This window comes from Pseudophryne corroboree, chromosome 11 (assembly GCF_028390025.1).
Source record: "Pseudophryne corroboree isolate aPseCor3 chromosome 11, aPseCor3.hap2, whole genome shotgun sequence".
In the NCBI taxonomy this organism is placed as follows: Eukaryota; Metazoa; Chordata; class Amphibia; order Anura; family Myobatrachidae; genus Pseudophryne; species Pseudophryne corroboree.
The window spans coordinates 244,922,959-244,943,460 of NC_086454.1; the positions used below are offsets into that span (position 1 = coordinate 244,922,959).

Genomic DNA, 20,502 nt, shown 5'->3' on the forward strand with positions numbered 1-20,502 from the left:
TGTAAATAAACAGGTGTTTAGGGCTACTGTCATTGTTTGTACATCAGACACTTAGATACATACTGGGGAATAGCTTATTGCCGTCTAAAATCTCTGCGGTGCAGAGAAAGGATATTCAATAACATTGCCCTTTTCACGCTCCCAAACTCAGGGAATTCTGCACAGAAAGCCACTGATTCAGTGCAAACGGTGGCATCAATGGGTTTGACCCCACATGTGAACCCCCGATTTTACTATTTTCTTGCGGACTTCACCTCTCACCTCATGAAGCTGCGAGATTCAGTCCTAAATCGGGGATTCATGTGTGGGGTAATCCCAGCTAATTGAATAGGTCCAGCGATATTCTCACTATACAAGTACTAGGCTTACATAACGTAGAAATGGAATTTGTTTTTAGCTTTAACTGTATCAAGAAAAGAGATTTGAAACCTGTAATTAAAAACACACGATAGATCTCTTTTTTTTTAACCTTTTAACGCATTTGAGCCATAAAAATCCACATGTTTTACAGAATTATAATTACATTTCTTTTACAGTAATACATTTCTACTCACTGTCTTCTAATAAATCTGTGATATTCAGATCCAGGGAAGGGAATATTTTGTTGAACATCTTAAAGTCTTTTCCAAATCGAGGCATCTGAATTATTAGACATGATGGAGCCTATGTAAAGATAAATGAGAGATAAAAGATTTATATCACCCATATAAAATGAGTCTATCTGGGATATTAAATTACCCCGGCTTGCTGTCGGGTGTAATGTATCGCCGGGCAGAGAAGGGCATCGAAACAAAATCCCCGATAACCGCCCCGGTTTCATCCGAAAATGGGGCTATTTCACCAGAAAACACACAGGATTCACTGAACCTATGTGTTTACGGGTGTAAATGCACGTTTTACCAGCTGAGCTAATCAAATAGCCCAACCACAGCACCCCAAGAAACATTGGGTGTAAATGCACGTTTTACTGACCGAGCTAACCTAACAGACCAACTGCAGCACCCCAAGAAACATTGGGTGTAAATGCACATTTTACCGACCGAGCTAACCTAACAGCCCAACCGCAGCACCCCAAGAAACATTGGGTGTAAATGCACATTTTACCGACCGAGCTAACCTAACAGCCCAACCGCAGCACCCCAAGAAACATTGGGTGTAAATGCACGTTTTACCGACCGAGCTAACCAAACAGCCCAACCGCAGCACCCCAAGAAACATTGGGGATTTTTACTCCCGATGTCTCTTCGGGCCAAATTGAATATCCCATTTTGTCTGGCTATCTTCCAGTTTTAGTAACACATTCATTTATTGTCCATACCGACTCTGGGGGCGGTATAAATACTTAAGCGTGAATTTAATTTGCATGTTTATTATTTATTTTATTTATTAACAGTTTCTTATATAGCGCAGCAAATTCCGTTGCGCTTTACAATTTGAAATAACAATAACAAAATGGATGATAACAAACAGTCATAGAGGTAGGAAGGCCCTGCTCGCAAGCTTACAATCTATAGAATTCCTAGTGTCTTTTTTGCACAGACCCATGAGGCTTATTGCATCCAGGGAACAGGCTACATAAAAATGGGGTTTCCCTTCGTCTCCATATCGTCCACACAGTGCAGGAAAGTGGAGATGGATGAAGAGTGATAATTCACCAGCCAATCAGCTCCTAACTCTCTTTTCTTAAACACAGCCTGTGACATGGCAGTTAGGATTGGCTGGTACTTTATCACTCTTTGGGAGGGATTCAAATCGCGCCCGCCGGCAGTATTCAAATGTTGCTGCCGATGGGTGCGATATCAGCAAGGGTGGTGAGCTGAAATGCGCAAAAGTGACCCGTTTGGACGCCCAAACAGGACTTTTCACGATTGCGCCCATGTCTTTAGTCGGGTTTAGCTGCTTTACGTGGTTAAACCCGTCTCTTATGTGCGCGATCAGCGCGATAAAAGGGGTCATTAGAATATCACCCCGCCATCTCCCGTCACTTTAGACGGGAGATCGGGGGCAATAAAACATTTGAATCCCGCCCCATATCTGTCTCCACTTTATCACTTTGTAAGGCTTAATCCATTTGGGCCTATGTACTATAAGCATATACAAATTTCAGACTATTCTATAACTTGTATCATTGCCTCATAATTTTCTATTAATGTCAATGTGCCAATTCCTTCTAGTAGAGTATTAATATTTAGCACATACACTGAAAAGAAAAGAAAATTGGGAGAATATATATTTTTTTTAAACATAAAAATTCTTAACCTCAAAAAAAAAAAACTTTAAAAAAAACTATTTTTTACTGCAATTTTGATTTATTTAAAAAAGTCTAGGAACAAATACATTTAGTAAATGAAATACGCTGATTTTTTCTTGTTTCCACAAAACTTATGTTTGCATGGCTAACTCTAGTTACCAAAGACATGCTCACCTCTGCGAACTTTAAGCTGCTGTTAATAAATGACCACTCTAATAGCTGCTGTATGGTGGGTACCCCAACGTTCTCATTCTTGTCCATGAAGATCTGGTAGAAGTAGCAGTCTTGTACTTTCTGTCCTGCTGACCTACGAGTTCGTGATACATTGGTAATCAAACCAAACATAATATAAGTGCACAGAATACAGGATTGACAAAAAAAATATTCTAATAATGGAATGTGGTTCACCTCCTGCTATATATATATATATATATATATATATATATATATATATATATATACACACACACACACACTGCTCAAAAAAATAAAGGGAACACTAAAATAACACAACCTAGATCTGAATGAATGAAATATTCTTATTAAATACTTTATTCTTTACATAGTTGAATGTGCTGACAACAAAATCACACAAAAATGATCAATGGAAATCAAATTTATTAACCCATGGAGGTCTGGATTTGGAGTCACCCTCAAAACTGAAGTGGAAAATAAGAATTTACTTACCGATAATTCTATTTCTCGTAGTCCGTAGTGGATGCTGGGAACTCCGTAAGGACCATGGGGAATAGCGGCTCCGCAGGAGACTGGGCACAAAAGTAAAAGCTTTAGGACTACCTGGTGTGCACTGGCTCCTCCCCCTATGACCCTCCTCCAAGCCTCAGTTAGGATACTGTGCCCGGACGAGCGTACACAATAAGGAAGGATTTTGATTCCCGGGTAAGACTCATACCAGCCACACCAATCACACCGTACAACCTGTGATCTGAACCCAGTTAACAGCATGATAACAGAGGAGCCTCTGAAAAGATGGCTCACAACAATAATAACCCGATTTTTGTAACAATAACTATGTACAAGTATTGCAGACAATCCGCACTTGGGATGGGCGCCCAGCATCCACTACAGACTACGAGAAATAGAATTATCGGTAAGTAAATTCTTATTTTCTCTGACGTCCTAGTGGATGCTGGGAACTCCGTAAGGACCATGGGGATTATACCAAAGCTCCCAAACGGGCGGGAGAGTGCGGATGACTCTGCAGCACCGAATGAGAGAACTCCAGGTCCTCCTCAGCCAGGGTATCAAATTTGTAGAATTTAGCAAACGTGTTTGCCCCTGACCAAGTAGCTGCTCGGCAAAGTTGTAAAGCCGAGACCCCTCGGGCAGCCGCCCAAGATGAGCCCACTTTCCTTGTGGAATGGGCTTTTACAGATTTTGGCTGTGGCAGGACTGCCACAGAATGTGCAAGCTGAATTGTACTACAAATCCAACGAGCAATAGTCTGCTTAGAAGCAGGAGCACCCAGCTTGTTGGGGGCATACAGGATAAACAGCGAGTCAGATTTTCTGACTCCAGCCGTCCTGGAAACATATATTTTCAGGGCCCTGACTACGTCCAGCAACTTGGAGTCCTCCAAGTCCCTAGTAGCCGCAGGTACCACAATAGGCTGGTTCAAGTGAAACGCTGAAACCACCTTAGGGAGAAATTGAGGACGAGTCCTCAATTCTGCCCTGTCCGTATGAAAAATTAGGTAAGGGCTTTTATAGGATAAAGCCGCCAATTCTGAGACACGCCTGGCTGAAGCCAGTGCTAACAGCATTACCACTTTCCATGTGAGATATTTCAAGTCCACAGTGGTGAGTGGTTCAAACCAATGTGATTTTAGGAACCCCAAAACTACATTGAGATCCCAAGGTGCCACTGGAGGCACAAAAGGAGGCTGTATATGCAGTACCCCCTTGACAAACGTCTGAACTTCAGGAACTGAAGCCAGTTCTTTCTGGAAGAAAATCGACAGGGCCGAAATTTGAACCTTAATGGACCCTAATTTTAGGCCCATAGACAGTCCTGTTTGCAGGAAATGCAGGAAACGACCCAGTTGAAATTCCTCTGTAGGGGCCTTCCTGGCCTCACACCACGCAACATATTTACGCCAAATACGGTGATAATGTTGCACGGTTACATCCTTCCTGGCTTTGATCAGGGTAGGGATGACTTCATCCGGAATGCCTTTTTCCTTCAGGATCCGGCGTTCAACCGCCATGCCGTCAAACGCAGCCGCGGTAAGTCTTGGAACAGACAGGGTCCCTGCTGGAGCAGGTCATTTCTTAGAGGTAGAGGCCACGGGTCCTCCGTGAGCATCTCTTGAAGTTCCGGGTACCAAGTCCTTCTTGGCCAATCCGGAGCCACGAGTATAGTCCTTACTCCTCTCCTTCTTATGATTCTCAGTACCTTGGGTATGAGAGGCAGAGGAGGGAACACATACACTGACTGGTACACCCACGGTGTTACCAGAGCATCCACAGCTATTGCCTGAGGGTCCCTTGACCTGGCGCAATATCTGTCTAGTTTTTTGTTGAGGCGGGACGCCATCATGTCCACCTTTGGTTTTTCCCAACGGTTCACAATCATGTGGAAGACTTCTGGGTGAAGTCCCCACTCCCCCGGGTGGAGGTCGTGTCTGCTGAGGAAGTCTGCTTCCCAGTTGTCCACTCCCGGAATGAACACTGCTGACAGTGCTATCACATGATTTTCCGCCCAGCGAAGAATCCTTGCAACTTCTGCCATTGCCCTCCTGCTTCTTGTGCCGCCCTGTCTGTTTACGTGGGCGACTGCCGTGATGTTGTCCGACTGGATCAACACCGGCTGACCCTGAAGCAGAGGCCTTGCTTGACTTAGGGCATTGTAAATGGCCCTTAGTTCCAGGATATTTATGTGAAATTACGTTTCCATGCTTGACCACAAGCCCTGGAAATTTCTTCCCTATGTGACTGCTCCCCAGCCTCTCAGGCTGGCATCCGTGGTCACCAGGACCCAGTCCTGAAGGCCGAATCTGCGGCCCTCTAGAAGATGAGCACTCTGCAACCACCACAGGAGAGACACCCTTGTCCTTGGAGACAGGGTTATCCGCTGATGCATCTGAAGATGCGATCCGGACCATTTGTCCAGCAGATCCTACTGAAAAGTTCTTGCGTGGAATCTGCCGAATGGAATCGCTTCGTAAGAAGCCACCATTTTTCCCAGGACCCTTGTGCATTGATGCACTGACACTTGGCCTGGTTTTAGGAGGTTCCTGACTAGCTCGGATAACTCCCTGGCTTTCTCCTCCGGGAGAAACACCTTTTTCTGGACTGTGTCCAGAATCATCCCTAGGAACAGCAGACGTGTCGTCGGAATCAGCTGCGATTTTGGAATATTTAGAATCCACCCGTGCTGTCGTAGTACTACTTGAGATAGTGCTACTCCGACCTCTAACTGTTCCCTGGACCTTGCCCTTATCAGGAGATCGTCCAAGTAAGGGATAATTAAGACGCCTTTTCTTCGAAGAAGAATCATCATTTCGGCCATTACCTTGGTAAAGACCCGGGGTGCCGTGGACAATCCAAACGGCAGCGTCTGAAACTGATAGTGACAGTTCTGTACCACAAACCTGAGGTACCCTTGGTGAGAAGGGCAAATTGGGACATGGAGGTAAGCATCCTTGATGTCCAGAGACACCATATAGTCCCCTTCTTCCAGGTTCGCTATCACTGCTCTGAGTGACTCCATCTTGAATTTGAACCTTTGTATGTAAGTGTTCAAGGATTTCAGATTTAAAATAGGTCTCACCGAGCCGTCCGGCTTCGGTACCACAAACAGCGTGGAATAATACCCCTTTCCCTGTTGTAGGAGTACCTTGATTATCACCTGCTGGGAATACAGCTTGTGAATGGCTTCCAATACCGCCTCCCTGTCGGAGGGAGACGTTGGTAAAGCAGACTTCAGGAACCGGCGAGGGGGGAGACGTCTCGAATTCCAATTTGTACCCCTGAGATACTACCTGCAGGATCCAGGGGTCCACTTGCGAGTGAGCCCACTGCGCGCTGAAATTCTTGAGACGACCCCCCACCGTACCTGAGTCCGCTTGTAAGGCCCCAGCGTCATGCTGAGGACTTGGCAGAAGCGGGGGAGGGCTTCTGTTCCTGGGAAGAGGCTGCCTGCTGCAGTCTTTTTCCCCTTCCTCTGCCCCTGGGCAGATATGAGTGGCCTTTTGCCCGCTTGCCCTTATGGGGACGAAAGGACTGAGCCTGAAAAGACGGTGTCTTTTTCTGCTGAGAGGTGACCTGGGGTAAAAAGGTGGATTTCCCAGCCGTTGCCGTGGCCACCAGGTCCGATAGACCGACCCCAAATAACTCCTCCCCTTTATACGGCAATACTTCCATATGCCGTTTGGAATCCGCATCACCTGACCACTGCCGCGTCCATAACCCTCTTCTGGCAGAAATGGACAGCGCACTTACTCTTGATGCCAGAGTGCAAATATCCCTCTGTGCATCTCGCATATATAGAAATGCATCCTTTAAATGCTCTATAGTCAATAATATACTGTCCCTGTCCAGGGTATCAATATTTTCAGTCAGGGAATCCGACCAAGCCACCCCAGCACTGCACATCCAGGCTGAGGCGATTGCTGGTCGCAGTATAACACCAGTATGTGTGTATATACTTTTTAGGATATTTTCCAGCTTCCTATCAGCTGGTTCCTTGAGGGCGGCCGTATCAGGAGACGGTAACGCCACTTGTTTTGATAAGCGTGTGAGCGCCTTATCTACCCTAGGGGGTGTTTCCCAACGCGCCCTAACCTCTGGCGGGAAAGGGTATAATGCCAATAATTTTTTAGAAATTAGCAGTTTTTTATCGGGGGAAACCCACGCTTCATCACACACCTCATTTAATTCACCTGATTCAGGAAAAACTACGGGTAGTTTTTTCACACCCCACATAATACCCTTTTTTGTGGTACTTGTAGTATCAGAAATGTTCAAAACCTCCTTCATTGCCGTGATCATGTAACGTGTGGCCCTACTGGAAAACACGTTTGTTTCCTCACCGTCGACACTGGAGTCAGTGTCCGTGTCTGGGTCTGTGTCGACCATCTGAGGTAACGGGCGCTTTAGAGCCCCTGACGGTGTTTGAGACGCCTGGACAGGTAATAACTGATTTTCCGGCTGTCTCATGTCGTCAACAGTCTTTTGTAAAGTGCTGACGCTATCACGTAATTCCTTCCATAAGACCATCCAGTCAGGTGTCGACTCCCTAGGGGGTGACATCACTATTACAGGCAATTGCTCCGCCTCCATACCATTTTCCTTCTCATACCTGTCGACACAACGTACCGACACACAGCACACACACAGGGAATGCTCTGATAGAGGACAGGACCCCACTAGCCCTTTGGGGAGACAGAGGGAGAGTTTGCCAGCACACACCAGAGCGCTATATATATACAGGGTTAACCTTATATAAGTGTTTTTCCCTTATATAGCTGCTGTATTGATTAATCTGCCAAATTAGTGCCCCCCCTCTCTTGTTTTACCCTGTTTCTGTAGTGCAGGACTGCAGGGGAGAGTCAGGGAGACGTCCTTCCAGCGGAGCTGTGAGGGAAAATGGCGCTTGTGTGCTGAGGAGATAGGCTCCGCCCCCTTCTCGGCGGCCTTTCTCCCGCTTTTTTAAGGAAAAACTGGCAGGGGTTAAATGCATCCATATAGCCCAGGAGCTATATGTGATGTATTTTTCGTCATCTAAGGTGTTTTTATTGCGTCTCAGGGCGCCCCCCCCCCAGCGCCCTGCACCCTCAGTGACCGGAGTGTGAAGTGTGCTGAGAGCAATGGCACACAGCTGCGGTGCTGTGCGCTACCTTATTGAAGACAGGACGTCTTCTGACGCCGATTTCCCGGACCTCTTCTGTCTTCTGGCTCTGTAAGGGGGCCGGCGGCGCGGCTCTGGGACCCATCCATGGCTGGGCCTGTGATCGTCCCTCTGGAGCTAATGTCCAGTAGCCTAAGAAGCCCAATCCACTCTGCACGCAGGTGAGTTCGCTTCTTCTCCCCTTAGTCCCTCGGTGCAGTGAACCTGTTGCCAGCAGGACTCACTGAAAATAAAAAACCTATACTTAAACTTTTTCACTAAGCAGCTCAGGAGAGCCACCTAGTGTGCACCCTTCTCGTTCGGGCACAAAAATCTAACTGAGGCTTGGAGGAGGGTCATAGGGGGAGGAGCCAGTGCACACCAGGTAGTACTAAAGCTTTTACTTTTGTGCCCAGTCTCCTGCGGAACCGCTATTCCCCATGGTCCTTACGGAGTTCCCAGCATCCACTAGGACGTCAGAGAAAAACACACTACAGGCTGATCCAACTTTGATGTAATGTCCTTAAAACAAGTCAAAATGAGGCTCAGTAGTGTGTATGGCCTCCACGTGCCTGTATGACCTCCCTACAACGCCTGAGCATGCTCCTGATGAGGTGGTGCATGGTTTCCTGAGGGATCTCCTCCCAGACCTGGACTAAAGCATCCGCCAACTCCTGGACAGTCTGTGGTGCAACGTGGTGTTGGTGGATGGCGTGAGACATGATGTCCCAGATGTGCTCAATTGGATTCAGGTCTGGGGAACGGGTGGGCAAGTCCATAGCATCAATGCCTTCATCTTGCAGGAACTGCTGACACACTCCAGCCACATGAGGTCTAGCATTGTCTTGCATTAGGAGGAACCCAGGGCCAACCGCACCAGCATATGGTCTCACAAGGGGTCTGAGGATCTCATCTCGGTACCAAATGGCAGTCAGGCTACCTCTGGCGAGCACATGGAGGGCTGTGCGTCCCCCAAAGAAATGCCACCCCACACCATTACTGACCCACTGCCAAACCGGTCATGCTGGAGGATGTTGCAGGCAGCAGAATGTTCTCCTTGGCGTCTCCAGACTCTGTCACGTCTGTCACATGTGCTCAGTGAGAACCTGCTTTCATCTATGAAGAGCACAGGGCGCCAGTGGCGAATTTGACAATCTTGGTGTTCTCTGGCAAATGCCAAACGTCCTGCACGGTGTTGGGCTGTAAGCACAACCCCCACCTGTGGACGTTGGGCCCTCATACCACCCTCATGGAGTCTGTTTCTGATCGTTTGAGTAGACACGTGCACATTTGTGGCTTGCTGGAGGTCATTTTGCAGGGCTCTGGCAGTGCTCCTCCTGTTCCTCCTTGCACAAAGGCGGAGGTAGCGGTCCTACTGCTGGGTTGTTGCCCTCCTACGGCCTCCTTCACATCTCCTGATGTACTGGCCTGTCTCCTGGTAGCGCCTCCATGCTCTGGACACTACGCTGACAGACACAGCAAACCTTCTTGCCACATCTCGCATTGATGTGCCATCCTGGATGAGCTGCACTACCTGAGCCACTTGTGTGGGTTGTAGGGAGGTCATACAGGCACATGGAGGCCACACACACTACTGAGCCTCATTTTGACTTGTTTTAAGGACATTACATCAAAGTTGGATCAGCCTGTAGTGTGTTTTTCCACTTTAATTTTGAGGGTGACTCCAAATCCAGACCTCCATGGGTTAATAAATTTGATTACCATTGCTAATTTTTGTGTGATTTTGTTGTCAGCACATTCAACTATGTAAAGAACAAAGTATTTAATAAAAATATTTCATTCATTCAGATCTAGGATGTGTTATTTTAGTGTTCCCTTTATTTTTTTGAGCAGTGTATATATATATATATATATATATATATATATACACACACATACATGCATACATAAAGTATAGTTCGTAAACCACAATAATAAGAATTTACTTACCGATAATTCTATTTCTCATAGTCCGCAGTGGATGCTGGGAACTCCGTAAGGACCATGGGGAATAGCGGCTCCGCAGGAGACTGGGCACAAAAGTAAAGCTTTAGGACTACCTGGTGTGCACTGGCTCCTCCCCCTATGACCCTCCTCCAAGCCTCAGTTAGGATACCGTGCCCGGACGAGCGTACACAATAAGGAAGGATTTATGAATCCCGGGTAAGACTCATACCAGCCACACCGATCACACCGTACAACCTGTGATCTGAATCCAGTTAACAGCATGATAACAGAGGAGCCTCTGGAAAGATGGCTCACAACCACAATAACCCGATTTTTGTAACAATAACTATGTACAAGTATTGCAGACAATCCGCACTTGGGATGGGCGCCCAGCATCCACTACGGACTATGAGAAATAGAATTATCGGTAAGTAAATTCTTATTTTCTCTGACGTCCTAGTGGATGCTGGGAACTCCGTAAGGACCATGGGGATTATACCAAAGCTCCCAAACGGGCGGGAGAGTGCGGATGACTCTGCAGCACCGAATGAGAGAACTCCAGGTCCTCCTCAGCCAGGGTATCAAATTTCTAGAATTTAGCAAACGTGTTTGCCCCTGACCAAGTAGCTGCTCGGCAAAGTTGTAAAGCCGAGACTTTGGCTGTGGCAGGCCTGCCACAGAATGTGCAAGCTGAATTGTGCTACAAATCCAACGAGCAATAGTCTGCTTAGAAGCAGGAGCACCCAGCTTGTTGGGGGCATACAGGATAAACAGCGAGTCAGATTTTCTGACTCCAGCCGTCCTGGAAACATATATTTTCAGGGCCCTGACTACGTCCAGCAACTTGGAGTCCTCCAAGTCCCTAGTAGCCGCAGGTACCACAATAGGCTGGTTCACGTGAAACGCTGAAAACACCTTAGGGAGAAATTGAGGATGAGTCCTCAATTCCGCCCTGTCTGGAAGATCAGATAAGGGCCTTTACAGGATAAAGCCCCCAATTCTGACACGCGCCTGGCCGAGGCCAGGGCCAACAACATGACCACTTTCCATGTGAGATATTTTAACTCCACAGACTCAAGTGGTTCAAACCAATGTGACTTTAGGAACCCCAAAACTACATTGAGATCCCAAGGTGCCACTGGAGGCACAAAAGGAGGCTGTATATGCAGTACCCCTTTTACAAAACGTCTGAACTTCAGGAACTGAAGTTAGTTCTTTCTGGAAGAAAATTGACAGGGCCGAAATTTGAACCTTAATGGACCCCAATTTTAGGCACATAGACACTCCTGTTTACAGGAAATGCAGGAATCGACCTAGTTGAAAATTCCTCCATCGGGGCCTTACTGGCCTCGCACCCCGCAACATATTTTCGCCAAATGCGGTGATAATGCTTTGCGGTTACATCCTTCCTGGCTTGATCAGGGTAGGGATGACTTCATCCGGAATGCCTTTTTCCTTCAGGATCCGGCGTTCAACCGCCCTGCCGTTAAACGCAGCCGCGGTAAGTCTCGGAATAGACAGGGTCCTTGCTGGAGCAGGTCCCTTCTTAGAGGTAGAGGCCACGGGTCCTCCGTGAGCATCTCTTGAAGTTCCGGGTACCAAGTCCTTCTTGGCCAATCCGGAGCCACGAGTATAGTTCTTACTCCCCTCCGTCTTATAATTCTCAGTACTTTTGGTATGAGAGGAAGAGGAGGGAACACATACACTGACTGGTACACCCACGGTGTTACCAGAGCGTCCACAGCTATTGCCTGAGGGTCCCTTGACCTGGCGCAATACCTGTCCAATTTTTTGTTTAGGCGGGACGCCATCATGTCCACCTTTGGTTTTTCCCAATGGTTTACAATCATGTGGAAGACTTCTGGGTGAAGTCCCCACTCTCCCGGGTGGAGGCCGTGCCTGCTGAGGAAGTCTGCTTCCCAGTTGTCCACTCCCGGAATGAATACTGCTGACAGTGCTATCCCATGATTTTCCGCCCAGCGAAGAATCCTTGCAGCTTCTGCCATTGACTGCTTCTTGTGCCACCCTGTCTGTTTACATGGGTGACTGCCGTGATGTTGTCCGACTGGATCAACACCGGCTGACCTTGAAGCAGAGGTCTTGCTAAGCTAAGAGCATTGTAAATGGCCCTTAGCTCCAGGATATTTATGTGAAATGATGTCTCCAGGCTTGACCATAAGCCCTGGATATTCCTTCCCTGTGTGACTGCTCCCCAGCCTCGCAGGCTGGCATCCGTGGTCACCAGGACCCAGTCCTGAATGCCGACTCTGCGGCCCTCTAGAAGATGAGCACTCTGCAACCACCACAGGAGGGACACCCTTGTCCTTGGTGACCGGGTTATCCGCTGATGCATCTTAAGATGCGACCCGGACCATTTGTCCAGCAGGTCCCACTGGAAAGTTCTTGCGTGGAATCTGCCGAATGGCTTTGCTTCGTAGGAAGCTACCATTTTTCCCAGAACCCTTGTGCATTGATGCACTGAGACTTGGCTCGGTTTCAGGAGGTTCCTGACTAGCTCGGATAACTCCCTGGCTCTCTCCTCCGGGAGAAACACCTTTTTCTGAACTGTGTCCAGAATCATCCCTAGGAACAGAAGACGAGTCGTCGGAACCAGCTGCGATTTTGGAATATTGAGAATCCAATCGTGCTGTCGCAACACTACCTGAGATAGTGCTACACCGACCTCCAACTGTTCCCAGGATCTTACCCTTATCAGGAGATCGTCCAAGTAAGGGATAACTAAAACTCCCTTCCTTCGAAGGAGTATCATCATTTCGGCCATTACCTTGGTAAAGACCCGGGGTGCCGTGGACCATACAAACGGCAGCGTCTGAAACTGATAGTGACAGTTCTGTACCACAAACCTGAAGTACCCTTGGTGAGAAGGGTAAATTTGGACATGAAGGTAAGCATCCTTGATGTCCAGAGACACCATGTAGTCCCCTTCTCTTGAATTTGAACCTCTGTATGTAAGTGTTCAAAGATTTTAGATTTAAAATCGGTCTCACCGAGCCGTCCGGTTTCGGTACCACAACAGTGTGGAGTAATACCCCTTTCCCTGTTGCAGGAGGGGTACCTTAATTATCACCTGCTGGGAATATAGCTTGTGAATGGCTTCCAACACTGCCTCCCTGTCTGCTTGTAAAGCCCCAGCGTCATGCTGAGGGCTTGGCAGAGGCGGGAGAGGGCTTCTGTTCCTGGGAACTGGCTGATTTCTGCAGCCGTTTCCCTCTCCCTCTGTCACGGGGCAGAAATTAGGAACCTTTTGCCCACGTGCCCTTATGGGAACGAAAGGACTGCGCCTGATAATACGGCGTCTTCTTATGTTGAGAGGCGACCTGGGGTAAAAACGTGGATTTCCCAGCTGTTGCCGTGGCCACCAGGTCTGAAAGACCGACCCCAAATAACTCCTCCCCTTTATAAGGCAATACTTCCATATGCCATTTGGAATCCACATCACCTGACCACTGTCGTGTCCATAACCCTCTTCTGGCAGAAATGGACAGCGCACTTACTCTTGATGCCAGTCGGCAAATATCCCGCTGTGCATCACCCATATATAGAAATGCATCTTTTAAATGCTCTACAGGCAATAATATACTGTCCCTATCTAGGGTATCAATATTTTCAGTCAGGGAATCCGACCACGCCAACCCAGCACTGCACATCCCGGCTGAGGCGATTGCTGGTCGCAGTATAACACCAGTATGTGTGTAAATACATTTTAGGATACCCTCCTGCTTTCTATCAGCAGGATCCTTAAGGGCGGCCATCTCAGGAGAGGGTAGAGCCCTTGTTTTGACAAGCGTGTGAGCGCTTTATCCCCCCTAGGGGGTGTTTCCCAACGCACCCTAACCTCTGGCGGGAAAGGATATATGCCAATAACTTTTTAGAAATTATCAGTTTTTTTATCGGGGGAAACCCACGCTTCATCACACACCTCATTTAATTTCTCAGATTCAGGAAAACTACAGGTAGTTTTTTCTCACTGAACATAATACCCCTATTGGTGGTACTCGTATTATCAGAAATGTGTAAAACATTTTCCATTGCCTCAATCATGTAACGTGTGGCCCTACTGGAAGTCATATTTGTCTCTTCACCGTCGACACTGGAGTCAGTATCCGTGTCGGCGTCTGTATTTGCCATCTGAGGTAACGGGCGCTTTAGAGCCCCTGACGGCCTATGAGACGTCTGGACAGGCACAAGCTGAGTAGCCGGCTGTCTCATGTCAATCACTGTCTTTTGTCATGTAATTCCTTCCAGCAGTTCATCCACTCAGGTGTCGACCCCCTAGTGGGTGACATCCCTATTACAGGCAATTTGCTCCGCCTCCACATCATTTTCCTCCTCATAGATGTCGACACAAACGTACCGACACACAGCACACACACAGGGAATGCTCTGATAGAGGACAGGACCCCACTAGCCCTTTGGGGAGACTGAGGGAGAGTTTGCCAGCACACACCAGAGCGCTATATATATACAGGGATAACCTTATATAAGTGTTTTTCCCCTTATAGCTGCTGTATTGTTTATACTGCGCCTAATTAGTGCCCCCCTCTCTTTTTTAACCCTTTCTGTAGTGTAGTGACTGCAGGGGAGAGCCAGGGAGCTTCCCTCCAATGGAGCTGTGAGGGAAAATGGCGCCAGTGTGCTGAGGAGATAGGCTCCGCCCCTTTCTCGGCGGCCTTTTCTCCCGTTTTTCAGTGTAATCTGGCAGGGGTTAAAATTCATCCATATAGCCCTGGGGGCTATATGTGATGTATTTTCGCCAGCCAAGGTGTTTTTATTGCTGCTCAGGGCGCCCCCCCCTAGCGCCCTGCACCCTCAGTGACCGAAGTGTGAAGTGTGCTGAGGAGCAATGGCGCACAGCTGCAGTGCTGTGCGCTACCTTGGTGAAGACAGGATGTCTTCTGCCGCCGATTTTCCGGACCTCTTCTTGCTTCTGGCTCTGTAAGGGGGCCGGCGGCGCGGCTCTGGGACCGGACTCCATGGCTGGGCCTGTGTTCGATCCCTCTGGAGCTAATGGTGTCCAGTAGCCCAATCCACTCTGCACGCAGGTGAGTTCGCTTCTTCTCCCCTTAGTCCCTCGATGCAGTGAGCCTGTTGCCAGCAGGTCTCACTGAAAATAAAAAACCTAAAACTAAACTTTTCACTAAGCAGCTCAGGAGAGCCCCTAGTGTGCACCCTTCTCGTTCGGGCACAAAAATCTAACTGGGGCTTGGAGGAGGGTCATAGGGGGAGGAGCCAGTGCACACCAGGTAGTCCTAAAGCTTTACTTTTGTGCCCAGTCTCCTGCGGAGCCGCTATTCCCCATGGTCCTTACGGAGTTCCCAGCATCCACTAGGACGTCAGAGAAATGGGATTTCCCACAATAAAGGGTAAAAAGTACATGGACTACTTAAGCATGATGCCGATTTATTTTGGTAGTTGGAGCTATCTATGCCAACTCGGCTGGGTCATTACACAGCTACATGGTATGAGAATACATCCTACACTCTCCTTTTTAATGCACAACAATCCCATTCTGAGTAGCTTTCTTTGCTGTGTCAGATGTTATAAAGAAATGGACAGCAATGAAGCAAAACCGAGGATCCACAGAAATACAGATTTGTCCTCATACACCAGTGGTTTCCAAACTTTTTTGAATCACGGCGCCCTAGAATATCAGAATTTTTTTCACGGCACCCCTAGGCCAAAAATTTTATTGAGAAATTTAGAAAGAAATATTACATAAAGTAGATTGCGTTTATATGTCATCCTTAGGGTCAGTTGTGTGGTGAGGGACAAGATTTGCTTCTGTTTGGCCACATATTTTATGACTGGCAGCCACCAGCACTGATTTTGCCTATTATATTGACCATGAATTTGAATTGGTCCTGGACCACCAACCCAGGGCACCCCTGCAAGCGTCCCGAGGCACCCCAGGGAGCCACGGCACACAGTTTGGGAACCTCTGTCATACACTATTGCTGCAGTAGTGCCAAACATTCCTTCTCAGTGCGCCAGGTCCCCTGCGACTCTGCTTGATCTGACTTTATCATACAAATGTGTGTCTCATTGGCAATGCAAGACTGCACTAATTCATTTGATATGCAAAACTTTTATATCTCTGTGCGAGTCTGAATCTGTATACAAAGTACTATGATGCAGCAGCCTTGTTTTCTCCTTACGACAAGTTCCGTTGTGCTTCGTATACAGGTTAAGGGGGAGATGTACTAAACAGTGATAAAAGTGGAGAAGTGAGCCAGTGGAGAGGTTGCCCATGGCAACCAATCAGCATTGACGCAACATTTATAATTTGCATACTATCAAAGTATACAGAGCAGCTGATTTGTTGCCATGGGTAACTTTTCCACTGGCTCACTTCTCCACTTTTATCACTGCTTAGTACATGTCCCCCTAAGACTCAGTCGCACACAGATATACAAGTGCTGCATATCAAATGAATCCGTGCAGTCTTATGAAGTGATTTTGTCACATCTGATTGCGACTAAGATGCACATTCAGGTGAAAAATATGCAAAAAATATTCTACACTGCTCAGCATGGCTCACATGCGCAAGGCATCTCATGCCACATGGCGTACTTAGGCTAGGTGTATGAGGACACATCTGTACAGGGTTGAAAAAACTTCTGCAGCAAAATGGTTAAAAAACCCAAAAAACAAATAATTCAGCAAAAAATTATTCCGTGCTAAGTTTCATGTATAGCTTCACAGTAAGTTTTTAGTATTCAGGGTGTAAAGATTGTAAAATATTTATAAAAAAAATATATATATAAAATTACCATGTCAATTTATTTTAAGTATTAGAGTTAAAAAACGTATTAGTATCAGAAAAATGAAGGGATATAATGGAAGGCTCACGGGTTATTCCACACCAAATCAACACAGGTTTCAAATTGACTGTTTCAGATTGTTATGAAATTTGGGATAATAAATGCTGAAATGGGTGTAAAGAATACCCCTTCCCAAATCTTAGGCTGACATGCACACTGGTTCTGAAGTTATATGCCTTTAGAGATGCAATTTTTTAATGAAAAATTTACTTATTAACATTGTTTTAAATTGCACTTGCAGCTCACCTAATTAAGCTACAGAATTGGGCAAGGTCTCATTTTAAAACTATCTTTATGGGCTTTCATATTATACATAACACAGCAGCATGATTCCATAAAAAAGTATAATTTATCAAAAAGACGACTGTTTTTATTTTTGGGGAAAAAAAACTAAAAAATTGTTCATACTGTTGGTAATAAATTCCCAAAGTTTTATTTTGGGATCATGATGGGATCACATGCTATGAGCGCTTTCATTTTTAAGTGATTCATGAAAATTGTATTTAAAAATTAACAAAAATAGGATTTTGGTACTTACCAGGTAAATCCTTTTCTTTGAATCCATAGGGGGCACTGGAGTACTCTTGGGATATGGACGGCTTCCGCAGGAACAGGGCATTGAATATTTAAATTTAGAACACTCCACCCCTCCATATCCCAGAGTACCTCAGTGTTTTTTACTGAGCCGAACAGGAGCTATAGAGTGGTTGACAATGGAGAATTACATATAACATAACGGACAACAATAAAGTTGACACATAACGTTACTGACAACTAAACAGTTGACACCATAACCGATAGAACTTGATAATTTGAACCAGTCGGTGAGAATGTGTTACCATAAGATCCCCTGAACTTACCACAAACCAGGTAAAACTGCTCTGGGTGGGCGCCCAGTGCCCCCTATGGATTCAAAGAAAAGGATTTACCTGGTAAGTACCAAAATCCTATTTTCTTTTTCATTCACTAGGGGTCACTGGAGTACTCTTGGCACGTACCAAAGCTTCCCCCGTGGGCGGGAGAGCTGTTTGGCACCTGTAACACTAGGCGGCTAAAGCTAGATGCTGATGCCGCAAACGTATCAAACTTGTAAAAGCGCACAAACGTGTGCACTGAAGACCATGTAGCCGCACGGCAAAGCTGCGTCGTAGAAGCTCCACGACCAGCTGCCCATGAAGTTCCCACAGAATGTGTGGAATGAGCTGTTACTGATGTAGGCGGCTGTAACCTAGCATGAAGGTAAGCCTGACGTATGGTCAATTGTATCCATCTGGATAAGGTCTGCTTAGAAGCTGGCCAACCCATCTTGGCAGCATCATAGAGAACAAACAACATATCCGTCTTACGAACTGTAGACGTTCGGGATACATAAACGCGTAGTGCGCGTACCACATCTAAAGTTCCAGAATCTCCTATTAACACAGGAACTACTATTAGTCGATTGATGTGAAAAGATGACACTACCTTTGGTAAGAAAGTGGGATTCGTCCGAAGTTCCGCTCGGTCATCATGAAATACCAAATACGGTGGCTTGCATGACAAGGCACCCAAATCTGAAATACGCCTTGCCGAAGCTAAGGCTAGGAGAAAAATTGTTTTCCAAGTAAGAAACTTAATATCCACTTGTTGTAAGGGTTCAAAATATGAAGACTGTAAGAAATCTAAAACCAGATTCAAGTCCCATGGCGGTGCAGGTGGAATGAATGGAGGCTGTATTCTGAGGACACCTTGCAGAAAGGTGTGTACAGACGGCAATAGAGCCAATCGTCTTTGAAAGTAAATTGACAACGCAGATACCTGCACCTTTAGTGTAGATAAACGCAGTCCTCCATCTAACCCCGTCTGTAGAAATAACAAAAGACGGGATAACTTGAAAGATGAAGTCGGAAACTTCCGAGCTTCACACCAACCTATATAGGCACGCCAAATTCTGTAATAATGAGCTGCCGTAACCGGCTTCCTAGCTCGTAACATGGTTGGTATAACCGATTCTGGAATGCCCTCTCTTCTTAAGAGGGCGGTCTCAACAGCCACCCCGTCAAACGCAGCCGCGCTAAATCGGGGTAAAGGAACGGACCCTGTTGTAACAGGTCCGGACGTAGTGGGAGCGGCCAAGGGATCGTCTTCCAGTAGTCCGCGGAGATCCGAGAACCAAGCTCTCCGAGGCCAATGAGGCGCCACTAGTATGACTGTGACGGACTCTCTTTTGATCCGTTTTAGCAACAGAGGGAGCAGCGGAAACGGTGGAAACAGATACACGAGGCTGTACGGCCACGCGATTGTGAGAGCATCCACCGCCACTGCCTTTGGATCTCTCATTCTGGACACATACTGGGGCGTTTGGGGATTGTGGCGAGATGCCATCAGGTCCACTTGAGGGTAACCCCACCTCTGGACCAACACGTGAAACACTTCTGGATTTAATACCCATTCTCCTGGATGAAAATCCCGACGGCTGAGATAATCCGCCTCCCAGTTGTCCACTCCCGGAATGAACACTGCCGACAATATCACTTGGTGTAGCTCGGCCCAATTGAGGATTCAAGCTACTTCCCGCATTCCCATGCGGCTTCTCGTTCCTCGTTTGTTGATGTACACGACCACAGTCGCATTGTCTGACTGCACCTGGACAGTCTGCGACCGAAGCATGTGCACTGCTTGCCGTAGCACATTGTAAATTGCCCGGAGTTCCAGCACATTTATAGACAGCAATCTTTCGTGATCCGCCCAGAGACCCTGGAGCTGACAATTTTGAACTACAGCTCCCCAACCACTGAGACTCGCGTCCGTCGTTAGAATTATCCAATTCCAGGCGCAGAACCGTTTCCTTCCGGTTAGATTGTGTACTTTGAGCCACCAGAGTAGAGATACCCTGGCCCGTGGCGACAATCTCACCCTGTGGTGAATCTGCAGATGCGAGCCCGACCACTGTGCGAGCACATCCAGTTGAAAAGGACGTGAGTGAAATCTTCCGAACTGAAGCGCTTCGAAAGCCACCACCATTGTGCCTAAGAGGCGAATGCACAAATGTACAGAGACTGTGCGTGGCTTGAGCACTAATTGTACCAGATGACTAATAATCTGTACTTTCTGTTCTGGTAGGTAAATTCTTTGATTTACCGTATCGAGAATCATACCTAGCAATTGAAGTCGTTGAGACAGAATTAGATGTGATTTCTTGAAGTTGACAATCCAACCGTGCTGAACTAGTACATTGTACGTTAGCAACGCATGTTGGAGGAGCATCTGTTGAGACGGAGCTTTGATGAGCAGATCGTCCAAGTACGGAACTATTATCACTCCCAGGGATCTGAGATGAGCTATCATCACAGACATCACTTTGGTGAATACCCGAGGCGCTGACGAGAGGCCAAACGGTAGAGCTTGAAACTGGTAATGGTTATTATTATCCTTTATTTATATGGCGCCACAAGGGTTCCGCAGCGCCCAATTACAGAGTACATATGCACATAATCAAAACAGGAAAACAGTGACATACAGTTGAAGACAATATAGGACAAGTACAGGGCAACTAAGCATAACTACACCAGTAAACATAGAGATAAGTTCCAGGTGGCCAAAAAACTGCGGGATCTGGGCAGTTGAGGATTA

General features: G+C 46.9%; 1 protein-coding gene across 7 annotated transcripts in view; it reads right to left on the reverse strand.

The window, feature by feature from the left end:
• Window positions 1–20,502, reverse strand: part of CYLD (CYLD lysine 63 deubiquitinase) — a 328,802-nt gene that overhangs the window by 22,629 nt on the left and 285,671 nt on the right. For all 7 annotated transcript variants that reach the window (XM_063945313.1, XM_063945314.1, XM_063945318.1 and 4 more), the window contains 2 exons: window positions 2,426–2,558; window positions 555–663 (listed from right to left, as the gene is read on the reverse strand). In XM_063945313.1, coding sequence (XP_063801383.1) covers window positions 555–663; window positions 2,426–2,558 — 242 coding nt within the window. The remainder of the gene's footprint in view (window positions 1–554; window positions 664–2,425; window positions 2,559–20,502) is intronic.